A 15,506-nucleotide genomic window follows, 5' to 3' on the forward strand; every position below is an offset into this window, starting at 1 on the left:
AGAGTATATTCTCATTAAATTTACCAAGCAGTAATATAGTCTCCTATTGTCAGAGTTGAGGAGGTTTTCCAAATCTATAGCAATAGCTCATGTTGGAAGATAGTCAAATGCCCATCAAACACCGGTGGTACAGAGCTAGATTAACTAAATAAATCTTTGTTCCAAAGAATTTAGGTTTCCCTTTTTCTCCTTGCAGTTCATCACTCCCCCACCCCAAAATAAACAACACACTCTCTCATACAATTACGAATGGTAAAATTCATAAGCCCTACCTGAATCCGGGACATAGGGTAATGCGTAAAGTATTTGATCTCAGAAACATTATAATCATATGTTTAATGGCTCATAGGTTCATAGGTTCATAGTTAGGCGGGAGGCTATTGGCCGTAGGGCCTATACAAGCCTAGCCAAAAAGGTACCCTGGCTTTCACCACCCAAGAAAATTATTTTCCTGTGCCCCTGTTGTGCAGAGCCACAGAGGTGATCCCCGGGGTGAATTTCCTGTTTCCCATCCAATCATCAAGATTTTTCTTGAAGAGTGCTAATTTGGAGCTTTGTTTGATATAGATAGGTAGTTTGTTCCAAAGTATGGGAAGTCACTGGGACAGGAATCTATCCCTCCAGCATGTTCTGTTTATTGTGATGACAAAGTTTAGGTCCCTAGATTGTGAAACTTGAAGGGATTGGGATTTATTTAAGTGGAGCATGTCCAACAGCTCTGGGTTTGACATAGCTTTGTATGTTAGGCAGAGATCGCCTCTGAGTAGGCAATATGCAATGGAGTAAAGTTGGAGTTTTTTGAGACGGTCTGCCTAGGGCATCTGTTTGAAGCCGGTAATCATCTTTGTGAGGTATTTTTGTGGCCTTTCCAGTTGTTGTAGATGTCTTGTGAGGTACATACCAAAAGGGGCGTTGCACTCTGTAATTGGTCTAATGAATGACAAGTAGAGGGGAACAATGACCTCTTTTATCCTGGGTGAGAAACCTTTTGTGATGAGGTGTGCCACATAGAAGAATTTCCTGACTACTGTGGCAATGTGATTATCAAAGGACAGACTACTGTCCACCTCTGTCTCAAGGTCTCTTATCACACTTTCAGTGTTAAGTAGATGACTACTACCTATGTGGTAGCTCGTGGGTACAGAGTTTTTACCAAAGGAGATGACAATGCACTTTTTGGCATTGAGCTTGAGGCCATGGCTTTGACACCAGGCATCTGTCTCAGTGAGGCCCTTTTGTAGGATGTCCACATCGTTAGGAGTTTCAATTATGGCTCCTAGTTTGCAGTCATCTGCGAACTTCATTAGCCAAAGACCTTCTGTGTTAGCCTGTACTAAAGTAGATACCAAACAGGAGAAGACCCAGGACTGAACCCTGTGGTACTCTACTCGTCACTGAAGTCGGATTTGGAGTCTGCTACCTTCACAGTGTGGGTTCTGTCAGTGAGCCAGCTGGCAAGCCATCTTGTGACATAGGGATTTATACCTAGTTTAGTGAGTTTATCTATAATTCCAGAGTGGGGGATGGTGTCAAAAACCTTGGCGAGATCTAGATAGGCTGTGTGAACCACCTTACCCTCATCTACGGCTTTGGTGACTGCTTCAAAGAAGTCTATCAGGTTTAGGAGACATGATCTGCCTTTTACAAACCCGAACTGGGTGGGGTCCAGGGTTTGTCGATTACTAATGTCTTTGTTTATAAGTTCCATGATGATATGTTCAATGACCTTGCAAACCAGGCTCATTAGGCTAATGGGGCGGTAGTTCCCGGGGTCTGTGGTGGCTCCCCCTTTGTGCAATGGGATAACCGTCGCTGTGTACCATTCAGTGAGCACAAAGCCTGAGGTGAGGCTATGATTGAACATGGCACTTTGGTGGGGTGCCAGTTCATTCTGTAGTTCATATAGAATGCAGCCTGGGATGTTGTCAGGTCCCATGGATGCTGTGTTCTTGGCTTTGGAGTGTGTGGTTTTTACCTGTGCAGCCATGATTACAGGAGCTTTGTATTCTTCCAGTATAGCGATGGGTCCTTTAGGGGGTGAGTGGGGCTAAAATTAGCATTGAACCTATCTGCCAGGATGTTGGCAATATCAGTTTGTTCTGTATATTTAGTGCCATTGTGCTGTAACTCAGAGCAGATCTGAGTGTTGCCATTGAGATTCTTGACATAGCTATAGAATGCTTTGTGGTTGTCTTTAGAATCAGTGGCGATTTTGTTTTCATAACTAGCTTTGGAGGATTTTATGAGGGATCTCAGGTTCTTACTGAGGCTGACCAGGGAGTTCTTCCAGTCATGGGATTTTACTCTTTTTTGCAACAGTTTCTTTCTTCTGTTGTAGAGTTTGTTTATGGCAGGGGACCACCAGACTGGCTTCCTTTTTTTGGAGGATAGCATCTTGGTTCTGTTAGGGATAACACGATCCATGCACTCGTGTAAGTGCTTATAAAGTGCATTTGTGTATGATTCAGCAGTTGTACCTCTATTGTCTGTCTGCATTGGTGTCATGAAGTTTGCCACTTCTGTCTTAAGAAGTGTGAAGTTGGCTTTGGAGAAATTTTTTACGGTGGTTTCCCTAATAGGGGATGGGGATGGGATGTGGACGTCTAGGCTGATTAGCTTGTGGTCGGATATGACCAATGAGGAATTGACCTCTGGTGTGGAACACCGGTCACCCATGTTGGTAATGACCAGGTCTAGGATATTGCTGCCCCTGGTGGGGGTGTGGATAAGTTGATCCAAGGCATTGGAATTTATGAATTCCAGAAAACATTGAGCAAAAGAGTTGGTACATGAGTAGTTTTCCCAGTGAATGGTGGGGTAGTTGAAATCGCCCATTATTAGGGTGTTGGGTTGTACCCTAATATTTTCCAGTGTATCAAGAAACGAGGAGTGGGAATCCTGAGGCATGATGGGGGATCTGTAGCAAGTTACAATTTGGATTGCGGTCTTGCCCAGAGTTAGTTGCACCTGGATAATCTCGGATGCATTATGCTGCGCAACTAGCCTGGAGGTGTGGATATCCTTAATGAATATGGACACACCTCCACCTTTAGTGTTTCGGTCAGGGTTAGGTGGCCGAAAGGTGTGGTATGAATTATAGCCTGGTAATGCAGGGGTGCTCTCTGGAGCCTTGAACCAGGTCTCTGTCACTGCACAGATGTTGATGTTCTCCATTTTAAGGAGTGCCTCGAATAAATGCATTTTGAGGTTTAGACTTCTAGCATTGAGTAGCATTACCCTCATATTTTGTTTGCTTGTACCTGTTACGTTAGTGAATTTGTCATTTGAACCTTGCCTAAAAAAGGCACTATTATGGGTGCCAATAGCCTTAGCCAGTATCCGGAATCCCAAGAGTGACAGGTGCAGGCCATCTCTGGCAAAGCATCATGGTCTGTTGAACATGTCATCCCATGCAGACAGATACTGGATCCCCTTAGAATGACATCAGAAGCTTAGCCAGTTGTTGAAGTCAAGTCATTTTGTCCTTGTACTGTGGTATCATTCTGGGTAATAGCAGGATGCTACTCAGGGCTAGGGTTATACCTGCCTGGGCTACAAGATCAGATAGCTCCTCCATGTCTCTTTTCATGTAGTTCAGGGAGGTACGTCTCAGGTCATTCACACCAACATGGACAATGACAGAGTCATATTTGTACTTGTTGTGGAGTGACATGAGTGAGTGCATTATGTGGCTAATCCTGGCACCCGACAGGCAGCTGACAGTAACTTTCTCCTTGTTTAGCCTGGTGAGTGGAACATCAGTGTGCCTGATTATAGAGTCACCTATGACTAAAGTGTTGGGTACGTTGTTATGCCTTATGGGCTGTGGTTGAGTGGCACACTGAGTTTGTGGGCTATGTGTCATTTGGGTTGTGTTGAAGGGGTGGAGGTCACATGCATTTCTGCTTTGGAGGTCTCTGTTGCTTGAGCAGATTTTTATTGAGAGCCTCCATGAATGCAGGTGTGTGTTCTGTGTTGCTATGTGTGTGTTTTGGTGGTGTAGGTTTTGAGGGACTATGTGATGTGTGGTGTGGTGCAAGTATTTACCTTCTCCTCTTGACTGTCTAGACCAGTCTTGGGTGAAGAGAGCTTTGCTTACAGTTTGGCTATATAAGTGCATCTCTCACAGGTTGTAGTGTTGGGTGGCAGGAGGAAAGGGTTGTCTGTGTACATGAGGCAATTTCTGCATTGCCCCAAGATGCCCAGATTCATCAGGTAAACAGGAGAAAACACTGGAAGCTGATCCTTAGACAAGCCTGGATAGGTGCTTATTTATTAAGTACTAAAACTGTTCTCCTCTAGACAAGTGAGGAAAGTTGAGTGCTGTAGTAATTTGTAGCTTATTTAGTGCTTACAATGCGTTCTGAACAAGTGCTGAGCTCAAAGAAACAGATTTGAGTGCAAAAACTAAAAAAAACTGGCTAGTTCTAAGGGAAAATTTGAAGAGCAGACTTTATGGCACCAGAAATACTTTAACCCTAGCTAAGCGGCGATGCATAAAGTGCATTTGTTTTTTAATATAACAGTAGCAAATGAGCAAACTGATTTAAACAAATTAACCAATAAAAAGCTAAAAACTGAGCCCTGTTCCAGCAGTCTTTGATCAGACAAGTTCTAACTGCAGACTCCTGCCACTAGGGTGCAGGGGAACCTTCTCCAAAAAAAAAGATGGTCTGGATTAGTGCTCAGGTTATACAAACAAAGCTCAATTCAGCAGGTCTGAATTTAGTCTATGCTGCAGCAAACAAGGCGCACCAATTTCAGAAAGAAACAGTTCAAATAAGCAGGCACAATAAGCCTTTAACCAGAATCTCCCAGCTCAGAAGGGTAGAATCTACCCCCTCCTCCCACAACAGTGCAGACCACACCTTCTTAATGTAAAATAACTGGCCCGAAGCCCAAGTGCTTAAACCAGAACTAATACACTCTTAGAATAACAGACACTAAGCCTTCAATCAGCAACTCCCAACTTAGAAGGATGTAAGCTACCTGTCCTGCCACAACAGTGTAGACCACAAACCTTCTTAATGTAAAACAACTGGTCTGAAGCCCAAGTGCTTCAACCAAGCATACTAAAAGTAGTCAAGGGTCTGGGACAAAGAAAGCTCTCTCAGGATATTCACTGTTATCAGTTCTTCACTTCACTTTCCAGCACAGAATTAGTGGTTCTATTTTTTTCTTCTGTGACAACAGTCAGTGTCCCAGAAGAAAGTTGCCATTATATAACCTCACAATTTTCATAGGTAAATACCAGGCAATCCATCTGCAGATTATACACCTAGCCAATAACCAGACAGTGACCAAGTGAACAAAGGTGAGAATCAAACCTTGTATTTGTGAGGTAAATACCCACAATCAATAGGTCAACCCCCAAATTCTTTATGTCAACCCCCCCAACCCCTACCCACAGTGCACATTCCAGATTTCTATCTATACAAAGGTCATGCAAAGCACCTATGCATAACCAGTGCATACCACCCCAGTACTGCACCCTAATTCCATCATTATTACAGCACCCTAATGCATCCTTGAAGTGTTGGGAGCTAGCAATTTTCAGAAGATAACAGGGCAAGATGTATTCCAACCCTTACAGACATTTAGGGATGACTATCATTGCTCATCTGCCTAGAAGTAAAGCCATTGGTCTAAAATTCAAGCACAGCAGCAGAAGCATTGTACAAAGAACACCACATTGCAATACACAACCTCTCTTCACTACTGGCCTCTGTCAAAGAGCTGGACTAATGGGAAGCAGAGAAGCATCATGTTCTGTGGTCCTTTAGCCACCATAGATTCTACTGTAGTCTTAGATCTCACAACAAACAACATTATAACACAACACGTAAAAAAGATGAAGCAAGAGCTTGGACCAAGCATACTTCCCAGTCAGGGTTTTCTCGTCAACTGTTTTAGTTTATTTTCTTTCAGGCTGTCTAAGTTTCTTCTTTGCTGGTATCCAGGCAGTGTACATACTAGCCAGTAATTGAATTTTACTAAATCTGGCAGAATTACTAGCCCTTATCTCTCAGCTTCTTTTTTCACACTGGGAGTGCTGAAGTCAAGCTGTTGATCAGTGTGCAGACATCTTGAAAGCCCAATACTGTATTCCTTATAATTTATAATATTACCCTTCCCTAAACTTTGTCTTGTGCAAGAATACATATTTTATTAAGAAATAATTTATTTTCAGAATTATTTTTCATTTACCTCTTCTGCTGAAGTGGAATTAATTAGTGACAGAAATGGATGAATTTCTTTTTCATTTGCAATACTCTTGTAGAAGAAAAAACTGAAAATTTAAAAAAGAGGAAGAAATAAGATGGATTAACTTGAACCTTAATGTCTGTGAAAAATGCTTGCAAAACTGAAATGCATTTAGAGATACATTTTTGTTTGTTTGTCTGTTTTCTGGTTGGTTGGTTGCTTATTTAAACATTGGTTAACCAGGTGAATAAGATGATCAGAGGACCCTTTTAAAGCGATGACCCATACCAGAGGCAAATGTCAATAAATAATAATATATTTATGTATGAGAAATGTGTACAGTTTAAAATAATATATAGAAAAGAACATAAATGAGCAGTATTTACTGTTTAGAAAAAATATATAGAATGGAAGAAAATGAGAAAAATACTGAATTTGGATTAATACATGGACTGGAAAATGAATGAGTGGAAATACACTTTGGAACAATACCTAGTTCAAAATACAAATGAAGGGTGAATCATCCTATAAGTGGTCAGCTAAGCTATGAAGTGGATGAGTTTACAACTCATTAGTCACAGCAGGATGAGTTATAAGTTGTTGATTGCTTTCTCTTATAGAAAACCATGGCCTGAATTGTTTCTGCTGTAACCCGAATAGTGGTTGACACCTTAGGCCTTTCTTTTCACCCAGGGATTCTCAGCTCCCACAACCTCAGAATGAAATGACTGTTTGGGTACAAGTATGAGAACCATCATGTTTGGTCCTGTGATGAAGGAGTAGCGATTAGAAAAAAGTAAGACAGTAACTCAATAAAAAAGAGGAAAAAAAATTGTTTTATCTTTCCAAATTAGTAACGTTTACAAACTAAAGAAAATGAGAATAAATGTGCCCATCTTCTTCAGAGCAGCAAAAAGAACAAATAGAGCAAATGTCTATATTTTGAACTACTATAGCTCAAGTCAGAGAGAGAGAAACTGAATGCTTTGACTTTTTGCCAATGGGAAAAATGCAGCTCAAGTGATAAGTATAAGGCACTCATTAATGTTTATCTTTATGACAAGAATATGTCAGTCTACATTAGCTGCAGTAATATAAATGCAGTAATACAAATGTTCCAGTAGGTAAGTAATTCTGTATATTCAGAATTGTTATACTCTCGCCATGAAAGCAGGCAGAGTGCCAAGAAAAACTAAAGATAAATTTAATTTGCTCTAACTTATATTTAACCAACTCTGATGTTATTTGTATCACCCTCCTTTAGGATTTACTTGGTCCAGAATGGAATTATCATACAACAGTCATCTTCAGCCATGAAGACAGAATAACAGATGCTGGTTTTAAGAATGGGCAGGATTATCTAAGAACTGCACCTGATACATTGCTAGAGCTGCTCGATTCCATACAAAACAAGTTTCACTTTGTAAACTACCGCGCAGATTTCCTCAAGGAGGAGCAACTGCAAATCTTAAACAAGCTCTTCTACTTTATAATCCATAATGGTTACAAGTCACTGGAGTTCAAGTAAATTTGTATGGACAAGGAAAAAATCTTCATCACACATCAGAGATTATATTTGTAAATAGCCAAAGGAGAAACAACAGTTTTCTTACCTGTAAGACTAGTTTTAAGAATGGCAGATAGTAAAGTAATTTCCTTAAGCAAAATAGTAATAGATACTGAAGAGACTCCAAAAAACATTAATCAGAGAAATTTGTATTATTATCTTATTTTAGTAAATTAAAATATTGCCTGGAAAGTGGAGTAATCAAATCACTCTTGAACACAAGGCCTATACTGTGCAAGCAGATCGTGAGAGAACCTAAGACAACTGCAGGAACTTTCCCCTATACAGATGTAAAGGAACATGTATACTCAAAGATGAGGAAAAAGGCTAAGAAGCCATGGCAATCAATTTAACAGAATTCAAGGACCCATTCTGAATTCACATCAGACTAGCCCTCGCCTCTGTTGTGTGTCTCCTAATAAACAGCAAACACTCCATAAGGAATGAATAAAATTAAGACAGAAGATCACAAAAAAGATCACTAATGGTCATTTATTAGTTCCAGTAGAACAGCTAAGCAGCTGTTTTCCAGATAATTTACGCAACGCTTCTTGAAAAGTTAGGCCTATATAACCTTTCATTCTCCCCAGACACATTCTATGTTTACACATATGAAGCTTGCAAAGAGCAGGCCAGCTTGGTTATATCAAGGACAAGTAGGCACCACTCATACAACTAGAGCACTGAGTATCCTATCTAGTTAACCTGCTTTGAAGGATGCAGTAAATTAATCGTCAACATTTTTGCCTGCTAAATGCACATTGGAAGAGAATCAAATGCCTTCAAAATGTGTCCCAATGTGAGTCAAGCTTGATGCTACAGAGAAATCTAGGTAGGCACTGATTTCCAGGTCTCTATAGAAGGGATATCCAGGCGAGCAGTTACCAAACAGTAGCATGCTTGATAACAAAAAAGCCATACATTTTATAAAATACTGCAGACTGACAACAGCGCTGTCTGTTTAAACTGCCAGTCTGTCCTAAAGAGCTTTTGGCTTATATTACAGTATTTGAATGAACTTCCTTCTTATTTCCCAAATGCCCTCCTGAAGACTGTATCGGTTCAGTTTTAGATGTGTATACTTCAGAGAAAGCCTGGTAGAATGACCGGAAGAGCCAAATCACACTCAACAACAGCAATGAAATCTTGAATAGATGAAGAATTTTTATCTGATGAAGACTCAGCTGACAATATCTTGAAGTTGACAATTTGTAGCATTTGAATAGCATTCTTCGATCATATGCATTTTATATTGTGTTATAATCCAAAATGACTCCTTGTGTCGGTGTGTGTGTGTGGGGGGGGGGGGGTTCAAACCCAGTGGAGGTAATAGTGCTTCCCTGTGACCGACATGTCAAACTAAGGAAGTAAAAAGCAATTACAATGCAAGATCCTGTCAAATTCTTTATCAGTGTGCAGGGGAATTCTCATAAACCACCCCTTTTCCAAAAGATTTTATCAAAAGATTAAAATAAAAACACAGAACAATCTGAGTGTTACTTGGTGTTGTCCTGTTTATTGAGCTTCCTTATGAGCACTTTCCTCCAGTAGTTTTTATGATTGGTTTTTGCACCATTATTCCTACAACTCGTGTTTATCCAGGTTACTAAGCATTTTAATTAAGCATATCCTTCCAGAGGATTAACATGTAGTAGAATGCACAGAAATGTGAGAATCAAGATGATGGAACTGATAAAAAGCTATTTTTGGAAGGAATAAAATATATCTGGGCAGCAATTTATTAGAGGTCTATGAAAGTAATGCTGTTAGATGACATAATGAGACAAAATATAAACGTATATCAATATTTATTCATCTAAAGTGTAAGAATTATAGAAAGTATTAAGTACCTCACAGTGACCTGGGTTCTGTACAGCAAAAACAGCAATAACGTGTTACTGTAATAATTTGAGAAGAACTTAAGAAAATGACGTAAAAGACAATGGTTTAACTACTCAAACTTTACACTTCTGAAGAATGGGTGTGTTAATGTAAGGGCTTAATGCAGTCCTCTGCTACCTTTCACATTAAAATTTGGGTTACAGTACAACACCAAAATTGGCATTAAAATATAAATCACTTCTTTATGAAAGATGTGCACAGTTCTTTAAAAGACAAGTAGGAATGCAACATTTAAAAATTTAATGACAAAATTAAGATCAATCTTAGTATAGTATACAGTAATAATGTGAAAGCAGGCAGCAACCATCTAATTTTGTGCTGTAAAAACTTTGTTCCCATAAATGGAGAACATGTTACCTTCTGCTTATTTTATTTTCCCTTCATGTAGATATACACTGCACTTACATGTACATTTAATGTGTCCTACATTGATGTACACTTTATTGAACATGTTCCTGTTTAATTCTAGTTAGATGTTAAAATATTCTCAGAAAACAAAACAGCATGTTTTTGTTCCTTGGAAATGGAAGTGACGGTGATATTCCAAGATCACCACAAGGATTGCCTGAAAAGAGATGTCAGCTTTTACTTGATCATCGCTTAAAGAAGACACTGTTTACAGAGGACACCGTTTGCTTCTTTTGCTATGAGATATAGAAATGTAAAATAAAGGAGTTTGGAGAAGAAAATAAAGTTTTCTATGATGAAACCTCAAAGCAGAATATAAAATGTTTGAAATGGGCTGTATCTTTGTCACCTGACTATGTGACAAATGAGAGATGAAACTACAGTGTTAAGTGAAATTTCTGTAGAACCAGAGCTTTCAAGAATCAAGTCACTGTAAAACAGAAGTGACTAAAGTGAACCTCATGGGTAGAATTTAATGCCATGCTTAAATAAACATATACCTATGTAATATGTGGGGTCCAGGGCTTGGATATAGTATGCATTTGAACTCCTGCAGTTGTAGAGCTTATCCAATATGTGGTAAAGCCATATACAATAATCCAGCTGAACAAGAAAAATCATATCAACCCCCTGGATCACAGTTAAGATGTTTGCTTGATGAGTTTCCATTCCGTGGTATATATGTTTTCCTTGTCTAAAAAGATATTGTAAGAAACAGTAAATGCCTAGTATATGATGATGTTTTTCTCCAAATTAAATATAACTGTGTGTGTGTGTGTGTGTGTGTGTGTGTGTGTGTGTGTGTGTGTGTGTTATATATGTATATATATATATATATATATATATATATATATATATATATGTATATATACACATATTCAAACATGTCTGTATCTGTTTCTGTCTCTGTCTCTGTCTGTCTCTCTCTCTCTCTCTTTCTCTCTGGGTGTCTGTGCAACAGCATTGCATGGGTTGCAAGGATAAAAGCTTAACATGGTTATTCCAAGTAAATTAATGTTTGATTCAGGGGCATGCAAATGAATCACTAATGAGCTTTTGCTCAGTGCATGTCTCAGAATTGTAAGTGACCACCATACTACTAAAATAGTACAACTGTAAAGCCATGTTAATGCCACAGAGCTAACCTCTCTGAATACATCCCAGGTTTCAAACTTTTTTGTTTGTTTTAAAGTTTCTTTCATTTGTTCAAATTTCTTGGATCTTTCATTCTTTAAAAAAATAAAATATATATAATAAAATTTTTTAAAAACTGTATATTGTGGTGTACTTGGTATGTATATAATTGTGCGCAATTTTAAGCATTTTGTAAACAATTTATGTTAATAAAAACACCAATACAAAATATGTTTGTAATAGAAATATTATTATTTTAATGTGTGTAATATTACAGCCTGTGAGTTTTTACAAGAACAAGTTTATTTTTTACAATTTTAATTTGTATTTATTGCTATACTATGTTTGTGTGGAGGACTACTGAATAACACTGCTTATTGCTGATGATAAAGATCTTTTTTTAACTTAATTAAAAGCTTTATGGGAGGCCATTCTAAAAACAGTTATTAATTCTAGTCAACACAGTATAAAAACCATTTTTACAAAAAATCAAAACCATTTTCAGGAAACCATTCCATCTCCCCATGTGTAGGATATATACCAACTCTGACACTCCACAAACCTTGAAAATAGAAAATGAAAGCTTCTCACTCCTCCACTCCTCTCTTAGGGACCAATTCCCAAAGACTTCCTCTCAGTATAAATGGCCACTCACACTGAGAGTAGGTCTCTGACTGTAAGCTGCTGTTGTAAGTAAGCATGTTTAACCAAGTTAAGTCACCAGTACTCTTCTTATACTCTGAGCAACTCATTGCTCAATCTGAATCTAGCTACAATCAAGGTATTATAGACCCAGTGATCTTTTAGATTTGGCTTGTTAAATGTTGTTTATCTATCCCACAACAAACATAGGAATCACAGATCAAAATGTATTTTGTGGAAGGCTGCTGATTTACAATCATTTTGTAGAGGATATTTACATGTTATAGGGAGGTATGTAAGAAGAAGCACATACATTTGTTGATTACTTCTATTTTTTAAATTTTTTGTTTTTTGAATTTTAAAGTGATCCTACATATGATATTATACATTTCTTAGAAATAACACTAAGCTGAACAGTAGATGGTAATATCACCAACACAGCACACAGAAAAGTAAGAGCAATACTTATTTATATAGAACAAGTAAGAGCCCACAATATATCATCAGCAATGTAGTGAAGGAACAAATATTGACAACACAAAGGGTTAATATTGATGTGTGCATAATGGGTGAACAACCAAATAAAATGATTGTGTCAGGACAGACTGCTCTACTGATGTCAAGCTTTTTTCCAGAAAATGTTTCCAGCTCATAAGTAACCCTGCACAATCACATTAATAGCATGACTGTTAGATATAAATAGACATTCCCATGGAATACAAAATACAATTTAAAAAAGCACATTTTACATTCTTTTCAGGGATTTGCTAATATTTTACCAGATCAACCACGAACAGATAGTAACTTTGCAGAAAGAAAATATACACACTGAATGTACCACTGTACATTTGCCTGACACATGACTATCCCCTAGAAGACATGCACAATGAATACAGAGATTTTACATCTTCTTTTTATCTCAGTGGATGAATACACTGAAATAGCTTTTCTATTGTTTGTAAAAGCACATGCTGTCTCCTCTGTGCAATGGCAACAGGATCTCTTTTTATCTCTAGAATAAAGGAGCACACATCATATAAGGTCAGCCAAACAGATGGGGCCCATGTTCCAAGTCCTATGACCAGAGTAATGGGGCCCATGTTACAAGTCCTATGACCAGAGTAATGGGGCTCATGTTCCAAGTCCTATGACCAGAGTAATGGGGCCCATGTTGCAAGTCCTATGACCTGAGCACTCATGTGAGAACACCAGCACACTATGCCAGTGCATAAAGCACAGCAACTTACATGTCAATGTTGCTAAGAAGTAATTTGGTAATACTGAACAGGAGTATACACATGTAATTATTCATTCTTCATTACCTTTAAATGTTTCTTATCTTAGAAGATATGTTTTGTTCTCCCTTTCTGATCTTATAACCACTTTTATTTTTAATATTGGTATTTGTTTTGAGGAAATGTTTTATTAACAAAGCAACTTCCAAAGACTTGAAGAGTACACTACTGAGATATATTGTTATATACGTGAGTGTTCTGTGTGTGTGTGTGTGTGTGTGTGTGTGTGTGTGTGTGTGTGTGTGTGTGTGTGTGTGTGTGTGTGTGTGTGTGTGTGTGTGTGTGTGTGTGTGTGTGTTTGTGTGTGTACATCTACATACACACACCTATAGGGTCTGCTTTGAGATGTTTACCTGAAATATGCCATTCACTCTATTGCAACCAACTTTACCATTGTTAGTAGACTGTGTCAGCATATTTCACATATGGTAAAGTTGCCATCAATGTTTTTGCAGGCTGTCACCCGTAGTAACCCCTGTTGTAGGGATTTTCATCCATTACCCAGTTTCTAAATATAGTGCTTTGAGGTTGCACCAATTCAGAGAAAAGGGCATTAAGTTATTAATGTTTTCTTCAACTTGGTGCTATCTCAAGGGTAGTATATTTAGACATTAGTGGTGCCGGAGGTGAGTCCACACATCTGAGGGTGATGGGTGTGTAGACAAATGCTGCCTAACTATATTTCTCTATTTCTTACCCCTACAGACAGCAACAGTGTTAGTAACATATGATTGAGAAGTCTGCTTGCAGTAACCCCAAATTCAATCTTATTTTGTGGGCTTACACTGATATATAAAATCCATAGAAGAGAGTATTATGAGCTACAAAATGGAACAGTTTTTCTATGTTTCAGTTACTAGTATCAACTAAATATTAATTTTGCCTATGATGTTAATTTTTCTATACAATATTAACCAAAATGGACTGCAAGGTGATGCAGGTAATCAAATGAACACCTTTAAATAATTCATGGATGGATATTCTAGATGGTGGAACAACACCCCAAAAATAATCTGTCAATATTGTTAAAAATTACTGACAATACTACACAAATAACAAAAACAAGCCTGAAGATTATGCAGACCAAAATTTCACCGACGCTTATAATTCAGTGGTAATTATATGATTCCACTGCATGGGTTAATGGTAACCCTAATAACTTACAATCAGCTAGTGATTTGCATGCTGTCCCAAGCAGCCAGGATAAGTAAAGGTGATGCAAGATCATACATGCTGGGTGTGGGGGAATGTCACAGTCTGCTGGTAAAGAGCAAATGCAGGTGCAAGCAGCAATCATCCAGACGTGTCTGAGTCTGTCAAGCAATATAACGGCAAGTACCAGCATGTGCATGGGATCAGGCAGTAGTAGTAGTTGTTGCTGTTGCCGGGATGGGTATTACAAATTCTCAAGTCAGCAACGTGCACCTCATGAGATTATCTATGACAGAAGAGATAGGAATTTAAAAATAAAGACAAAATCCCAGTAGTGCCTGTAGGAATTCTCTCTAGTAGCTGGCTTTCACCCCGCCCACCACCTGGAAGATGAATCTGGTGGGATGACAAGGGTAGGATGATGGTCAACAAGATCAAAGTAAAGATGATAAAATTAAATAAAAAAGTGACTCACAGTAAGAGGACCTCTAATTCATGTGGAGTTTGCATGTCCTTCCTGCACCCACATGAGTTTTCTCCAGACACTCTGGTTTCTTCCCACCTCTCAAAGACATGCAGTACGCAAATCGATGTTCTCCTGACTATTCATTGGTGTGTGTGTTTGTGTGTGTGTGTGTGTGTGTGTGTGTGTGTGTGTGTGTGTGTGTGTGTGTGTGTGTGTGTGTGTGTGTGTGTGTGTGCGCGTGTAATTCTCTGTGATAGACATAAAATCTGTACAAGCATTCATTAATTGCCATGACAGACTCCAGCATCCCTGCAACACTGTAATGGATAGCACAACTTATTGCAAAATATGTCTATGCAAGTATAGATGAATGGATTTATATGATTAGCTGTTTATTAGATGACAAGAAATTAAACAGTTAAAACAATAAAAGAATGAATATCTGAAAGTCATACAGAACTTCCAGAATTAAAAGTAAAGTAATCAATATGCATCAAAATACCATTCTCAGAAGGAATCTAGTATTTCTGAACTGTGTTTTCTCCATAGAAGAAAGTTAAACACAAGCCCCAGCCCCTGTTATATTAAAGGAACTAACTCCAAGATCACTGTATTTCAGACAAAAGCATTTTTTTTACAGAAAATTCACTAAGAAAGTTTTTTTGTAAGCATTGGACAAATTAGCATTTTTAAATATTTGGCCATTTTTGATAAAGGTAGCATGTGATTTCACAAA

At 38.3% G+C, this 15,506-nt stretch overlaps 1 protein-coding gene across 1 annotated transcript in view; it reads left to right on the forward strand.

The window, feature by feature from the left end:
- The window catches only part of GIMD1 (GIMAP family P-loop NTPase domain containing 1), a 167,497-nt gene extending 156,658 nt beyond the window's left edge, over window positions 1-10,839 (forward strand). The window contains exon 2 of the mRNA XM_044061296.1: window positions 7,469-10,839. Coding sequence (XP_043917231.1) covers window positions 7,469-7,732 — 264 coding nt within the window. The 3' untranslated portion in view covers window positions 7,733-10,839. The remainder of the gene's footprint in view (window positions 1-7,468) is intronic.
- Window positions 10,840-15,506: the final 4,667 nt, after the last annotated feature.

The sequence above is a fragment of the Protopterus annectens genome, chromosome 2.part0, assembly GCF_019279795.1.
Source record: "Protopterus annectens isolate FY-2018-M chromosome 2.part0, PAN1.0, whole genome shotgun sequence".
Classification (NCBI taxonomy): Eukaryota; Metazoa; Chordata; order Ceratodontiformes; family Protopteridae; genus Protopterus; species Protopterus annectens.